We start from the raw sequence: 16,036 nt of genomic DNA, 5'->3' as shown, positions 1-16,036 counted from the left end.
GACTGTTGCAGAACGGGACTTAGGGGTAATCATCAGTGAAGACATGAAGACTGCCAATCAAGTGGAGCGGGCTTCATCTAAGGCTAGGCAGATCATAGGATGTATACGTAGGAGTTTCGTCAAGCCGCAAGCCTGAAGTCCTTATGCCGTTGTATAGATCCATGGTGAGGCCCCATCTGGAATACTGCGTACAATTCTGGAGGCCTCATTACCGCAAGGATGTACTGAGGCTTGAGTCAGTCCAGCGAATGGCCACCCGGATGGTCTCAGGACTCAAGGATCTCCCGTACGAGGAACGGCTGGATAAATTACGGCTATACTCACTCGAGGAACGCAGAGAGAGGGAAGTCATGATCGAGACGTTCAAATTCCTCATGGGCCGTATTGAGGTAGAAGAAGATATCTTCTTTTTCAAAGGTTCGACGGCGACAAGAGGACATCCATGGAAAATCAGGGGTGGGAAATTGCACGGTGACACCAGGAAATACTTTTTCACTGAAAGAGTGGTTGATCGCTGGAATAGACTTCCACTTCAGGTGATCGAGGCAAGCAGCGTGCCTGATTTTAAGAAGAAATGGGATCGTCAGTGGGATCCCTGCACAGAGCTAAATAGGGGAGGGTCATTAGGGTGGGCAGACTAGGTGGGCCGCGGCCCTTATCTGCCGTCTTTTTCTATGTTTTTCTATGTTTCTATGTTACCCTTTCTAATTACACTACATTTCTTTTGAGATACACCAACAAGAATTGCACACAGTATTCAAGATGTGGCCGTACCATAGAATGATACAAGTGTTTTAAAGTTTTAGGGTTGAGAATAGGGTAGTAGACAAAAGGAAGGATGAGGTGCTAAATTAAAAAATTGAGTGATGATTGGGAGGGGTTCAGTGGTTCAGGGTGAAGGGAGAGCTTGGGAAAAGTCAGTATCATGAGGAGGTGGTGTACCGGAGCCATAGAAGTGGAGGAGAGGGGAGGGGAGCACTGGGAGGAATATGCAGGCAAGACATTCTCATTAAGACCTCCTTGTTAGTCATAAGATATTTTCTAGATATGGGAGAATTTTCCTAGTGCTAGACTTATTAAGTAGTGCAGGGGCTGAATGGGATGTGGGGTCAAACTACCAATGAGTTATTATCATAGCATGATAGTAAGAGGTAACTTGGTATGTAAATTTACCAGGAGGGTCTCACATAAAGGTGCATTTATACCAGAGAAAGGCAGCAGGGTTAAAGTATGGGTAAAAATAAAACTTGACAATAAAAAAGTATCTGAGGTAGCAAAATAACTTTTAAAACGCCTTGTCATGTGATTAGTAGCAAACATTCTGCGAGTGAGGGTGCTGTGAATATCAGAGGGGCGGGGAAGACATCTTAATTGTAGGTTGAATACTGTTGGTAATACTTGGGGATGATATGTGGCTATAGCCAAGTCTACATCATGTTTAGCTACCTATATGGTTGGCACGGTGGAGATTTGACAAACTCCAGATACTGCCAGGCCAAGGTAACAAATGATGGCAGATAAAGACCCACATGGTCAACCCCGTATGCTCAACAAGATGGTCAGAGCCATATCTGCCATTCTGTGTGAGCCCCAGTCACCCATGTTTAAATGCTGGTTGTGTCTTATGGACTGTAATCTGCAGCATGAAGTACATCTAGAATTGTGTCATTGGCATTATGGTAGTACACCTTGAGAGTTAATGACTTAGGATGGTTGTCTTTCTGGCAGCAACTATAAAGGCCATTTGTAGTACTATGATTTTGATGCACAAGAGTTGTATGGTCAAACAATTTGCCTAGATATAAATTATCTTTTTAGCCCATAAGCAAAATGAGATCAAGAACATAAGAACATAAGCAATGCCTCTGCTGGGTCAGACCTGAGGTCCATCATGCCCAGCAGTCCGCTCACGCGGCGGCCCAACAGGTCCAGGACCTGTGCAGTAATCCTCTATTTATACCCCTCTATCCCCTTTTCCAGCAGGAAATTGTCCAATCCTTTCTTAAACCCCTGTACTGTACTCTGCCCTATTACTCCCTCTGGAAGCGCATTCCAGGTGTCCACCACTCGTTGGGTAAAGAAGAACTTCCTAGCATTTGTTTTAAATCTGTCCCCTTTCAACTTTTCCAAGTGTCCTCTTGTAATTTTATTTTTCGAAAGTTTGAAGAATCTGTCCTTCTCTACTCTTTCTATGCCCTTCATGATTTTATAAGTCTCTATCATATCCCCTCTAAGTCTCCTCTTCTCCAGGGAAAAGAGACCCAGTTTCTCCAATCTCTCAGCGTATGAGAGGTTTTCCATCCCTTTTATCAAGCGTGTCGCTCTCCTCTGAACCCTCTCGAGTAACGCCATATCCTTCCTAAGGTACGGAGACCAATATTGGACGCAGTATTCCAGATGCGGGCGCACCATCGCCCGATACAATGGCAGGATAACTTCTTTTGTCCTTGTTGTAATACCCTTCTTGATTATGCCTAGCATTCTATTTGCTTTCTTAGCGGCTGTTGCGCACTGTGCCGTCGGCTTCATTGTCATGTCCACCATTACCCCCAAGTCCCTTTCTTGGTTGCTCTCATTCAATAATATCCCTCCCATCGTATAGTTGTACCTCGGGTTTCTGTTTCCAACATGCAATACTTTACATTTCTCAACGTTGAACTTCATCTGCCATCTCGCCGCCCATTCCCCCAATTTGTTCAAGTCCCTTTGCAATTCTTCGCATTCCTCTTTAGTCCCAGCTCCACTAAATAGTTTTGTATCGTCCGCAAATTTTATTATCTCACACTTCGTGCCTGTTTCTAGATCATTTATGAATATATTAAATAGCAGCGGCCCTAGCACTGAGCCCTGCGGAACACCACTCGTGACCCCCATCCAGTCCGAGTAGTGGCCCTTCACCCCTACCCTCTGTTTCCTACCCGCCAACCAGTTTCTGATCCATCTATGTACGTCTCCGTCCACTCCATGGTTCTTCAGTTTCCGGAGTAGACGTTCGTGAGGCACCTTGTCAAAGGCTTTTTGGAAATCAAGGTATATGATGTCTATGGAGTCTCCTCTGTCCATCCGTTTGTTAATTCCTTCGAAGAAGTGCAATAAGTTCGTTAGGCACGATCTCCCCCTGCAGAAACCATGTTGGGTTGTTTTCAAAAGTTCGTTTCTTTCCAGATGTTCATCGATGTGTTCTTTAATCAGTGCTTCCGTCAGTTTCCCCGGAACCGAGGTCAAACTCACTGGTCTGTATTTTCCCGGGTCACCTCTTGATCCCTTTTTAAAGATGGGCGTGACATTGGCTATCTTCCAATCCTCCGGGATCATTCCTGTTTTCAAGGATAGGTTGCAAATTTGCTGCAGTAGTTCCGCTATCTCCTCCTTTAATTCCTTCAGAACCCTGGGATGGATTCCGTCCGGACCCGGGGATTTGTCAGTTTTAAGTTTTTCTATCTGCCTGTGTACATCATCAAGGCTCACTTCCATGGATGTTAATTTTTCTGCTTGATTTCCATTGAAGATTTGTTCAGGTTCCGGTATGTTGGTTGCATAAGATGCATAAGTAGTTGGTTGCATAAGATGCATAAGTAGTTGGGTTCCCAGTAAGACTTGCAATGGGGTTTTTGAGTTAAACCCAGTAGGACGGGGCTCCAGAATGACACGCCTATCTACTAGAAAAGATATTGGCAAAGTAAGAATCTAATCTCTTCTTCTAGTGCAATAGGTGCATCATTCTGAATATATGGGACAAACAAAAAGCATTCCCAGAAATCTAGGGTGTGATCTCTGTGCTGGTTCGTAACACTGAGGACTCAAAGGTGGAATCCTCCCTTGCCACTACATCCACTTTTTAAAACTTGGAAAATGTATGTAGAGCAGACCAGATTGCTGCCCTACAAATTTCCTTGGGGGAGACCATTGGAGTTTCAGCCCACGAAGATGCTACACTTCTAGTCAAATGCGCCTTTACTTAGACTGGAGACTGTTTTCTACAGGCAATATATGCTGACAATATGGTCCTACAGATCCATTTGGATGTTGTGGCCTTGGACACCAGTTCTCCGCATCTATCTTGACTAGTGAGCACAAAAAGGATGGTCAGATAGCCTAAACGTGTTGGTGACCTCAAGATATTTCGTAGAAGCACTCTTCTCGCATCCAACTTCTTTAGAATCTGGTTATTCTTCTTAGAACCTGTGGACTGGAACGCTGGCAATCTGACTTCTCTTATTGACATGTAAGTTTGTGTTTCACATTTTTCATTTATTTTTATTGTTTGTTCCTGAACTGCTGATTCATACATTTGTTTCCTTCTTTAGAACCCATGAACGCCCATTTCTTGAATATAATGTTATTGTGCAGACTGGATGTTCTTCATTAAGAAGTAAATGTTTTTTTGTTGTTGTTGTTGCTCTGGTTACTTTTTCTGCTTCATTTTGTAATCTTCTCCAAACTTCTCATCTTTCCATAAAAGTTGGCTGTGGTATTGTATTTTGGCATTCTACGAGCATTTTCATTTTCCCTTTCAGGTTTGCCACAGCTTTTGATGTACCAGTGCTGATGAGCATGAATTTGATCATGAAAAGTAAAATATCTGACTTACTGACAAGCAATTGGAAATCTTGTGAAGTTTTAGCAAGGGTGGTGGTGTGTTTTTTTCTTTCAATAGATGTCTGTTGTTTTGAAGCTGATGGAATTACACTACTATGACCTCTGCCAAATTTAGCCAAAATTGATTCATATATAATTTGCTTTCATGGTTAGAGGGTGTCAAAATTGTAGCTCAGTGTATGAAAAGGGGAAAACATCAGTATATTATCATATATTACAGATTAAATGTCTAGCGGTTACCTAGGAGACTACAGTCCTGCAGCATGACGCACCGCTATGGAATTATAATATGTATTCATGAGCCTGCATTTCCTGCAGCTTAACTCTGTAGCAGATGCTGCACAGAAAAAGTTTTAAAAATTTCATCATAGCATTTTCTTCTTTCATTATATCTTCAGCAAGGTGATGTCACCTGCATTCACCTTCTTATTCACTGCCCACTCCAGGCGCTTGTGCTGTGGGTGGGCACATGCACAAGGGGCAAGCCCCTCTCCTTGGGCATGTCTACAACATTTTCTCTCTGTCTGTTCACTATTCTCGCTAGCATTATCCATTGTACCAATTGCCTCCGGGCAACCATTTTGTCATAGGATCATTACCAATCCAGTATCTGCAATCAATCCCAATGTTAATACATCCACGCCCCTTGTTTTTCCCTACTACTTGACCTTAATCAAGATATTTAGCTTCAGTCCCACTTACTCTGTTCTCTTTCACTCAGGTCCCTCATACTCCTTCACTGAAGCTTAGTCTGCTATATGTTAGGCCACTCAGGCATAAGGCAACTTTATTAACAGATTGTGTGTTCCAGAGGCCAGCACAGTGAAGGGGAAGGAAGGTCACATCATCTCCCCTCACTGCACTGGCTCCTGCTCCCTGCCTGCTTCTTCGGCAGGAAGCCCCGCCCACTTTTGATTCAGGCTCTCTTCAGCCCTCTCTCAGCTCCATTAAGGGGTTCAGAGGGCCACCGCAAGTTCCAGAACCCAGCACAGTGAAGGGGAAGGAAGGCCACATCATCTCCCTCACTGCACCGGCTCCTGCTCCCTGCCTGCTTCTTCGGCAGGAAGCCCCATCCACTTTTGACTCGGGCTCTCTTCAGCCCTCTCTCAGCTCCATTAAGGGGCTCAGAGGGCCACCGCTTGTTTCAGCACAGTGAAGGGAAGGGAGCCAATCGTCCCTCTCACTGCACCGAGACTCCATCTCAAACATCCATCTTCGGCGGGAAGCTCCGCCCCCTTCTCCCCGGAACCTGCCTGCTTATCTTCAGCCCTTTAAAGGGCTCGGGGCTCCAATGTTTTTCCACCCTAAAGCTTCAGCACATTGAAAGGAAGGGAGTCAATTGTCCCTCTCACAGCACCGAGACTCCAATTCAAACTTCCATCTTCGGAGGGAAGCCCCGCCCCCTTCTCCCCGGAGCCTGCTTGTTTATCTTCAGCCCTTTAAAGGGCTCAGCGCTCCAGTGTTTTTTCCACTTTAAAACTTCAGCACAGTGAATTTTGCTGAAACCGGTTTCCCATCTCATAAAGCAAACTCAATCAGGAATCTGCTGCCAGTCATACCAACCCACTAATTTTAGCTTCTAGTCTCTGGACTTTCCCCCTTAATCTTAGAGCTATCATGGCCGATGTCACAGGAAAGATCTTAGCCTTACTAGGTACGAGAAGTCTGATATCAAGAGCTTTAGCATTTGAATCAATTCAAGCTCACTTTACATGGGACAGAATCACCAGGTCCAAAAAATCTTTTTGCCCCTCTCGCCACCTTCATGACTGCACGGAAACAGGTCCCTTTCCAATCCCTGTGGTTAATTCTTCCTGCCGTACCTTAAGACCAATGCACAAAAGTCAACGACTCCTAAAAAACCTAGAACACTTGGAGCCGTTGGCTCCTTTAGATCATTACAAGCTATCTGGAGCTTACCTGAACATTCGTTCAGTCAGGAATAAGGCACAACTGATCAAAGACTGGCTGGAAGAAACCCATCTGGATATTCTACTTCTAACTGAAACATGGTTAATCTCTGATCAGGATATCATCATAGGTGATATGCTATCTTCAGACTACAAAATTATCTCTTTATCAAGAATCAAAAAAAGAGGAGGTGGTTTAGCAATAATTCTCCGAGACCATTTAAAGTTCCAAGTGTTAGACTCCAAACTAACTGCTGACCTGGAAATTCTCACCTGTAAAATATCTAAAGAGGAATGCAAAGACAACTTGATCCTCACAATATTTTACATTCCCCCCAACAAATGGCACCTAGCAAAAGAGGAATTCTATGAATTCCTCCTTGCAAACTTGGTGGCCGGTGACTACAATTTTATAGCCGGGGATGTAAAACCCGAACAGGCAGACAATTCCATCGTAGCTGACTTACTTTCCTTTCTTACATCATTAGGGTTCTCCAAACCATCCCCAACTAAAACCCACCAGAAAGGTCACCACTTAGATCTGAACACATTCCTTTCTAATGCCCCAACGACCCCCAGTATAAGTCTCAAAGGTGAAACTTGGTCCAATTCTCCCTGGTCGGACCATCTCTTATGCAACTTTGAACTATGCTGGACTAAAACACAACTTAAAACAAAACCAAGGAACAACTTCAAAGAGAAAACTATTTGCACAAGAGGACAGCTGAACCCAGTAGAATTTGGGACGCACTATAGCTTAATCTCCAACCCAGCTTTTGACCCTAACTTCATGTTAGGATGGAAAAACTTTAGTGATCAGGTCTTAAATGTCATAGCCCCTCTGAAAAAACGTAAAAAAAAAAGACATTTATCAGACAACTGGTACGATACCGACTTAATGGTCTTAAAGCGAGAATTACGCAAATTGGAAAGAATATGTTGCAAATCAAGGAAAGATGAGGATAGACTTGGCGATTAAAGGTTAAAGAATACAAAATAATGATCAAAGAAAAGCGTAGCAAACATTACTCCCAAAAAATTAATTCTCCTACTTTAAATAGTCACAAACTTTTCAAAATAGTCAATTCTTTGTTTGATATTGAATTCCACAAGCGCTCCAATACAGACTCCCCACCCTCTGCGGCGATCTTAGCAGATTTTTTCACTACAAAAATCCACAAATTGAGATCGTCTCTTGCAGGTTCAAGCATAGATTTACTTAGCATGTTTCCTGCCTTAGACAAAGAAGGTAGAGCTGTTGATATGATCTGGAATCACTTTGAAAACCCAGACTGGAGCCACTTTCTCAAGCTTTACTCAAAATATGTAAAATCCAGTTGCCTATTGGACAACTACCCACCGACTATTATGAAAACAGCTCCTATCTCCTTCAAGGCTGAACTTTTTAACTGGGTTTCATCATGCATGCGTATCGGTAAATTCCCGGAGGAATTTGGTCATATCCTCGTGACTCCTATTATCAAAAACCCAAAGGAGTCAGTTTCCTTGACAGCCAACTACAGACCCATTGCCAACATACCATTCTTTCTTAAACTAATGGAAGGTCTGGTTAACATCGACCTCACGGAATATTTAGAGAAGTTTAACATTCTACATGATTCTCAATCTGGCTTCCGAACAAATTACAGCACTGAAACAATTTTGGCCTCCATGATTGACCATTGTTTTCCTGGGAAAAAAGTGCACTGGTACTGCAGTTCAACCTGAGCAGTGCCTTTGACCTTGTTGATCATGATCTTCTGCTTAGGTGCCTTGATTCCATCGGCATTTCTGGACAGGTACTAAATTGGTTCACAGGTTTCCTAAAAAAACATACATATCAGGTCTACAGGAAGGAATGTACTCTCAAGCTTGGTCCAATCCCTGCGGAGTGCCACAGGGTTCCCCACTCTCCCCCTCACTTTTCAATATCTACATGGCTTCACTGGGAAATATGTTATCCGATTTAAACCTGAAATTGTACATATATGCAGATGATATAACAATTATTATTCCCATAACCTCATTGACCCAAGAGACAGAACAATTCATCTCATCCGTCCTTACCAAGGTAGAACATTGGACTATGCACTCCAAACTAAAACTGAATCCCGAAAAAAAACAAGATTTTCCTGGCAAGTCCCAATAACAAGATCGTGAACACTTCCTTGAGACTAAATGGATCAGACTACCCAATTAAACCCACAACCAAAATCCTTGGTGTCACCCTGGACCGAAGCCTGACGTTTGAAGATCACACTAATGCTCAAGTCAAAAAATGCTTTCTCACTCTATGGAAACTTCGTACCATTAAACAATACTTCAATTTCTTTTCCTTTTGACTGCTGATTCAATCCCTGATCTTAAGTATCTTAGACTACTGCAATATTATATACTTGGGATCTCTCAAGAAAACCATCAAACGTCTCATTTATGGCCTCAAGAAATCAGTATAATATAAATAAAGAATTGGCTACAGTCCTCTCCCTTGAAGGAAATGTAGAGGCTTGAAACTTAAATAATGGACATCAGTATGAGTCTTTATAAATGGACGAGGGACTAAAGGCTCAGGCAGTGCCTCATAGATGTCTAGCACCAAACTTAATGAGGGTTGCCCCATACATCATATAGTCCATATAAATATTAACACTCAATCAGTGTACATAAAAAATAATCAATACCTTAATAACTTTACCATCAAGGGGGAGGACAAAAATGAAACAATTATAAAAAAGTAATAAGAAGTGAAAATGAAAAATCTTGAAATAACATCAGTAAATTCCCAAAAGCCAAAAATGAACATGAAATGGTTAAAGTGCAAGTGCTTAGAAAAGTTCAAACTGTGATACTATAAAATTCTATATTATAAAAGTTGATATTATAAATCTTGAATGTTAAAGTCATTAATCCAAATTTCTACCAAATTGCAAACATGAAAAAATTCATGTGAAAGTGAAGAATATATATGAAAAGATCAGTCGATAAAAAAAACAATTTATAAATATGAAGTTTATCGCGTTACTTATGTTGTGAAGAGTTCATCAAGAAATTCCATAAATTTAAAGTTCATAGCACCATCTCCATTGTAAGAATTCATCACAAAATTAATAATATACAAAAAAATATACTTAGCTGCGTCTTATTAAATCACATATGTTGCCTTGAAAAATTAGTGTCACCACTCGACAGAGCTCCGTTTCGCCACCTTCATCAGGAGCGGAGATCCATGTGAAGCAAACATTTGAACTTAAAAAAAAAAAAAAGTTAAGGCAGCAGAAATTACTTTTATTCTGTCTGCGCCATATCCCGGAACGGAAGGAAATCAGAGAAATGCTGTGGGGAAGAAAATAATAATGGCGTCTCAGGAGTTTAAGAACGCCCAGGAGATCCCGCGAGAGCCATAAACTTGCACAGATATCATAACGTCAGCAAAAAAAAAAAATCGAAGGGACACAAATATCAATAAATATTGATTTAAAAGTGTAAATTTAGAAAAGGTCCCATATAGGATAATACTCAGTGAAAAAGTAATACGCAGAAAATGAAAAACACAAAGATGAAAATGAAATCAACTGGTAAAGCATTTATCCACGCTTTCATTAAGACCCAATGGAGGATATGATCTCAAGTGAAAGATCCAGTAAGTTTCTCGTTTGAGAAGATAGCTATGTTTATCCCCATTGAAACTTATGGGAATCTGTTCCAAAATGCACTATCTCAATTGTGAAAAATCATGATGGTAAGTGTGATTGTGTGACACCATTGGAGCAGTAAGTTTCCCTGTATTATGACAACTACGGTGTTCAATTAATCTAGTCCTGATACTACGAGTGGTACAGCCCACATATATAAGACCACATGGGCAAGAGATGACATATACCACGAACTTAGACTCACAAGAGGTCCGTGATCTAAGATGATAAATGGTTTTAGTGACAGGATGGACCCATTGGTTACCAGAGAAAGATATATTGCATACTGAACATCTGCCACAGGGAGAATGATGCATTGATAATGGTGTTTGGGTTGAAAGTCAGAGGAGACTAAATGTTCTAGAAGATTTTTCCCTCTGGTAAAAGCTATGCATGGATATTCCTGAAAGGTTTGATGAAGTTGTAAAACATGCCAGTGGGCTCTAATACTGGCTGCAACAACAGAAGATTGGGTAGAATGAAATAAAACATAAATTTGGTTGGTGGAAACTTCATTGTTGCTATTCCTCAACATCAAATCCCTGTTAGCGTGCCAGACTCTAAGATACGCTTTATGGATAACATTTTTAGGGTATCCCCTAGCCAGGAATTTATCCTGTAAAATCTTGGCTTCCTTCTTAAACTCTTCATCTGAAGCACATATATGCCTGATACACAGGAATTGTCCAATAGGTATAGCTGCTTTCAACTTTCTTGGATGACAACTTGAGAATGTTAAAAAAATTATTTTTCCCCGTAGTTTTATGGTGAAGTTTAGTAGATAATAAACCCTTCTTCAAAGTGACGGTGGTGTCCAAAAATGTAATAGAATGTTTATTGCTGGTCACTGTGAAACGTAAATAACTAGTGAGAGAATTAAGCCAGTTCACAAAGGCTTGAAGTTGAACATTTGAATTAGTCCAAATATATACTATACTAATATTCAATTTCAATATGTACAGAGATGGATGCGTTTCATCGATGACATCTTTTATTATTTGAACTAATTCAGATGTTCTACTTCTAGCTTTTGTGAACTGGCTGAATTCTCTCACTTCTTATTACTTTTTTATAATTGTTTCATTTATGTCTTCCCCCTTGATGGTAAAGTTTTTAAGGTACTGATTATTTTTTATGTACACTGATTGAGTGTTAATATTTATATGGACTATATGATGTATGGGGCAACCCTCATTAAGTTTGGTGCTAGACATCTATGAGGCACTGCCTGAGCCTATAGTCCCTCGTCCATTTATAAAGGCTCACACTGATGTCCATTATTTAAGTTCCCAGCCTCTACATTTCCTTCAAGGGAGAGGACTGTAGCCAATTCTTTATTTATATTGTTTTGGACTTTATTGGCTATTTGAAGTACTTTGGGTTTTGTTTTTTGAGCTCAAGAAATCAGACCATGTAAACCCATTTTACAAAAAACTACACTGGCTGCCTGTGGAAGCAAGGGTAATTTTTAAGTTTGCTTGCCTTTGCTTCAAAACCATGACAGGTTCATCCCCATCCTATCTGTCACACAAATTCAAACTTAGCTTTTATCGCTGTGGTTTCCCCTTCCCGACGCATTTCACTTGTCTTTATCAAGGTCGGGGGAACTTAAGTGAAGTAAAACTTTCCCATTTACATCAGCCGACCTTGATAAAGACAAGCAAAACGTGTCGGGAAGGGGAAACCACAGCGATAAAAGCTAAGTTATAAAGAAAAGCTAAGTTATGATAAAAGAATATGTATTGAATCACAATTAGATATAATAGAAATTAGTGAATATATGATGGGAATAATGAAGAATAACACCACCAGAAGCATTATGATCTGGGTGGAAATCTGGACTCCCTTATAGTCTTCATTGGATGAAATTAGAAAAAAGTGTTTTGTTTGAGCGTTATGGTGAATGAATTTGTTAATATTTCTGAGGGACATATGTGCCAAATGTATAGAATAGTGCCTAGCACTTGTGTGTTTAACTGCCAATTTATAGTGCCAATCATATGCATAAATGCCATGATTCTTTAACTTGGCGCACAGTTGGCACACCTTAGATCAATTAATTTTTATAACTGTGTTAAGGTTGAAGATATTTTACAATCCAGTAACTGATTAAAAATACTTTTGTTCCCAGTCCTGTCTACAAGAACTGAGAAGACAGTTCCCTGGGAGTCACAGAGTAAAACGATTAACTGGCATGAGATTTGAAGCAATGGAAAGGTAAATATTAGCGTTTCAAAATTAATTAGCGTTTCAAAATTCAGCCTATTATGGTCGACCTTTTTTTTAATCACGGTTTTCAGTGGTCTTTGTACCTGGAATTTCAGCACTAAATCATATCTGAATACTGGTGCTAAATAATGGATTTTGGGTAGTTGTCAACTATTATTTTCAGATCGGTTTCTGGATAACTATCCATATTAAGATGGCTTTTCTGCTGTCTTCACATTTATCTGGAAGTTGCCTAGTTAATGGACTAAAAATCGTTGCTAACTAGGTAATTCCTGGCTTTTGCAGACTCTATCCCAGCATTACCCAAGGCAATTTGACCAGACATTCAGGAGCACTGACCACATAAATGCTTCTGAATTTATGGGTATAATGTGGTCAGAGGCACGTATCTAGATAAGTGCAGCTGAATATTGCTGTCCAAAGAGCCAAATTTAACTTCATAAAAGAAAATGTATAATATAAATGTAAAACAGTCTGCATAAATATAGGACAGTAGTTTGTACAGAAGCTGCATTTCTTATACAATCCCACTTTATTCCGGGACCAGTGGGTTATTTCCGTCTACCTGCCAGGACTTTGTAGGAAGCTTCAAACTTCAGAGGCTTAAACCCCTCCCCCTCTTACATCATCAGTTTTCCTTCCTACAAGCCAGGCTGTATTCTTCGGACCCAGCTCGTTGGATGCAGCCAGCGGGTGCGTCAGTTTCTTCTAAACCAGTTGTGCCAGTGGCAGAGATCCCTTTTCAGGAGCCCTCTCGTCTGGCCATGGCAGAGCTTGATTGCATTATGCCATATGGATATTATGCTGCTTTTGTCTCCTAACATTCCTGTTATTTTGGATTTGGCTGATACCCTTGTTGGGACTAGTCAACACGGTCGCCCTGAGAGTTCGGATTTGGGTGATCACCCCTCTATCAGCAGATCTTTTAAGCATGGTTTTGTCCACCATTTTATTGCTGAGGTTCTGAAAGAGCAAAAAATAGGAATCTCCTCTTTCCATGTCACAGTGTTCAGTCATAGACCGTTCTACTGTGCTTTCCTCTTTTTTTATTTTTTCTTTTCCCGTCCAAAGCTTCTTGGTCTGGTTACAGAACAATAGGATGCCCAAGCTGCTCTTTCTGGTTCTTTCAAGTTATGTCTAAGCTTTATATGCTGGTTCTTGATTTTCAGCAGTTTTTGATCAACCTAAGGTGGATTCCGCTGCACGATGCACGGACCTTCCTAGTGATGTAGGAGTAGTGTTTAAGGACAGGGTTGTAACCACTGGTCTAATATACTCCGGGTGATCAGCATATATGTATATATCTTCTTAAACCCCGAGTTACACAGGCTTTCAGTATAAATCATTACCTTCACAGGGCCTCAGTAATACCACTCAATGCTCAACAACTTTCATTGTCATAAGCCGTACATGTCAAATTGTCATTGGACCTTTTTAATTAATATTTATATCAATTTTTTTTTTTTTTTACTCAAGACAGTCTTTCCTTTCCTATTTTGTGCATGTCAAAATATCAAATACTCTAATATATTTGTATACTTTATGATGTTTAATTACTATTCCACAACCAAAATTAATATTTTTTCCCAATTAAAAATATAACGATGCTTTTTTTTGTTGAAGCAATGGATAATCTTTTGAGAATGAGCACATACTTTTGGAAAATGTTTGAGATATGGTTTCAATTTTCTTTTTTGGAATAGGTATGATGATGCTGTCCAGCTATATGACAGAATATTGCAGGAAGATCCAACAAACACAGTAAGTAGAATATTTGCTCATAAGAGGTAATTCTAGATTGTACAGTTTTCTGAGTAAAGATGTGGTTACTTGTAAAACAGTATCAATTAAATTTAATCTACTATTATTTATAAAAAACCAGGGTAAAGAACTACATTAGAAAGTTTTGTTGAGTACGGTAGTATGCAGAATGGTGGTAAAATGGAACTCAGTCTGAGGGGAGAAAGCTGATTGGTGGAGTGCCTTAAGAAGTCCTGGTTCTGAGTGATATTGTCGAAGGGTTGGAAGGAAAAAATTGTCATCTTGTAGGTAATCCGATACAGTAGGAATTTCCTTGAACCTGGAATGCTCACAGTTGTGAAGGCCAATTATATAAATTGGAACCTCAGTCAAGATGTCCCAATGCTACGCACATAGTGCCAATTCTTTAACTGCATCTTGGTGCCAAGATACTATATCAGAATACTATCATTAGTAAATCCTGACAATAGCAGGTGTGAGCCAAATGACGTCTTTTGAAATTGTCTTTCCTTTGAAGTCTGCATTGAAATTTCCTTGACCAGATTTAAATTTGCCATTAAAACTTAGTTGCTCACTCAAGCTTTAGTGCTCTCCTATAAGGTGGTCTGTGACCTATGTTTTTACCTTCCTCCCTATCTTTTCTGTGTTACTCTCCCCTTCCTTCTTGGAGCCCTGTTGGTATGTTTGAGTCTGCCTTTCTATATCAAGTTATTGTAGTTCCTTTCCTTCTATTTTTTAGTTTGTATACTACTTATTTAATTTTGTATGTCAGTTATGGCAGTCCAGCAAATACAAATAAAGAACAATGTATTCTATAAATGATGGTGCTTATTTTCAAAGCATATGGATGTCTCAAAATGCCCATGAATGTCCCATGTGATTTAAGCATACAAATCCTCATTTTACAAAGGCAGAAAAGGGATGTCCAACATTGCAGTATGTCCAAATAGCAGTTGGGCATGTTGTGGACATGTTTTGGGTGGAATTAGAAAGGACCTGAAATCTGGCTGTCCAACAACAATTACAGAACAGGAAGAAATGTGCAAGTCTAAAAAGAAAGACACCCAACACAACTTATGCCTTCCGTACCAATTGCTACCTCTGTACCAGCACCGTCCCTACAAAACCAGATTAGAGAACTGGTACAGAAAGAGTTGGCTGGGATGCTGTAATTGCACACAGTGCAAGTACCTGCCTCAATAACATCTTGTTCCAGCCCAATCTGAGCAAAGCTCCAAGCTGCCATTGAGAACTAGATCTTGAACTCTTCACCATTGATGTTTAGTGTCAAGATGGCTAGAGTCTTCTAGGAAGCATAGTTCTTCATTCCATTCAAGACATTCCTCTAGTTGACACCAACGTTCATCTCAAAGAAGTACTCCTCGACATCAACACTCACCTTGACGTCCATCTCGATGTTCTCCATCTCCAAGGCATGACATTGAGGAATGCAATTCAGACCTGGAAAAAAAAAGATATTATTAAATCATCCACAAGTGAAGAAATGGTTCCAAGATATACACAATAATCAAAGGAAATACTTTAAACCTTAGAGATATCTAGATCAAAGCCCTCCCGAGCCATCCCTTACAGGGATGATAAGGTCCCTATACAATTACATTAACATCCTCTCTAGCCTTAAGAAAATCATCCAGTTGTTTAGATTCAAAAATTGAAAATGATTACCCTCCAAAAGTCGGAAAACAAATTCAGCCCCCCTCCCCCAACCAGGGCCAAAACCCTAGATTGAAGGACCAAAAAGACCTTCCGCCTCATTTGTGTACCTCTAGAAAGATCAGGAAGTACTCTAATTTTTGAGCCAAAAAACAATGCATCAAGAAATCT

The 16,036-nt window shown here is 40.3% G+C and overlaps 1 protein-coding gene across 3 annotated transcripts in view; it reads left to right on the top strand.

Moving 5' to 3' along the window:
• Positions 1-16,036, top strand: part of EMC2 (ER membrane protein complex subunit 2) — a 145,130-nt gene that overhangs the window by 73,331 nt on the left and 55,763 nt on the right. For all 3 annotated transcript variants that reach the window (XM_033933214.1, XM_033933216.1, XM_033933215.1), the window contains exons 4-5: positions 12,333-12,418; positions 14,134-14,191. In XM_033933214.1, coding sequence (XP_033789105.1) covers positions 12,333-12,418; positions 14,134-14,191 — 144 coding nt within the window. The remainder of the gene's footprint in view (positions 1-12,332; positions 12,419-14,133; positions 14,192-16,036) is intronic.

This window comes from Geotrypetes seraphini, chromosome 2 (assembly GCF_902459505.1).
Source record: "Geotrypetes seraphini chromosome 2, aGeoSer1.1, whole genome shotgun sequence".
NCBI classification, from domain to species: domain Eukaryota; kingdom Metazoa; phylum Chordata; class Amphibia; order Gymnophiona; family Dermophiidae; genus Geotrypetes; species Geotrypetes seraphini.
Note: the sequence above shows the minus strand (reverse complement) of the source record. Positions and strands in the feature narration are given on the sequence as shown.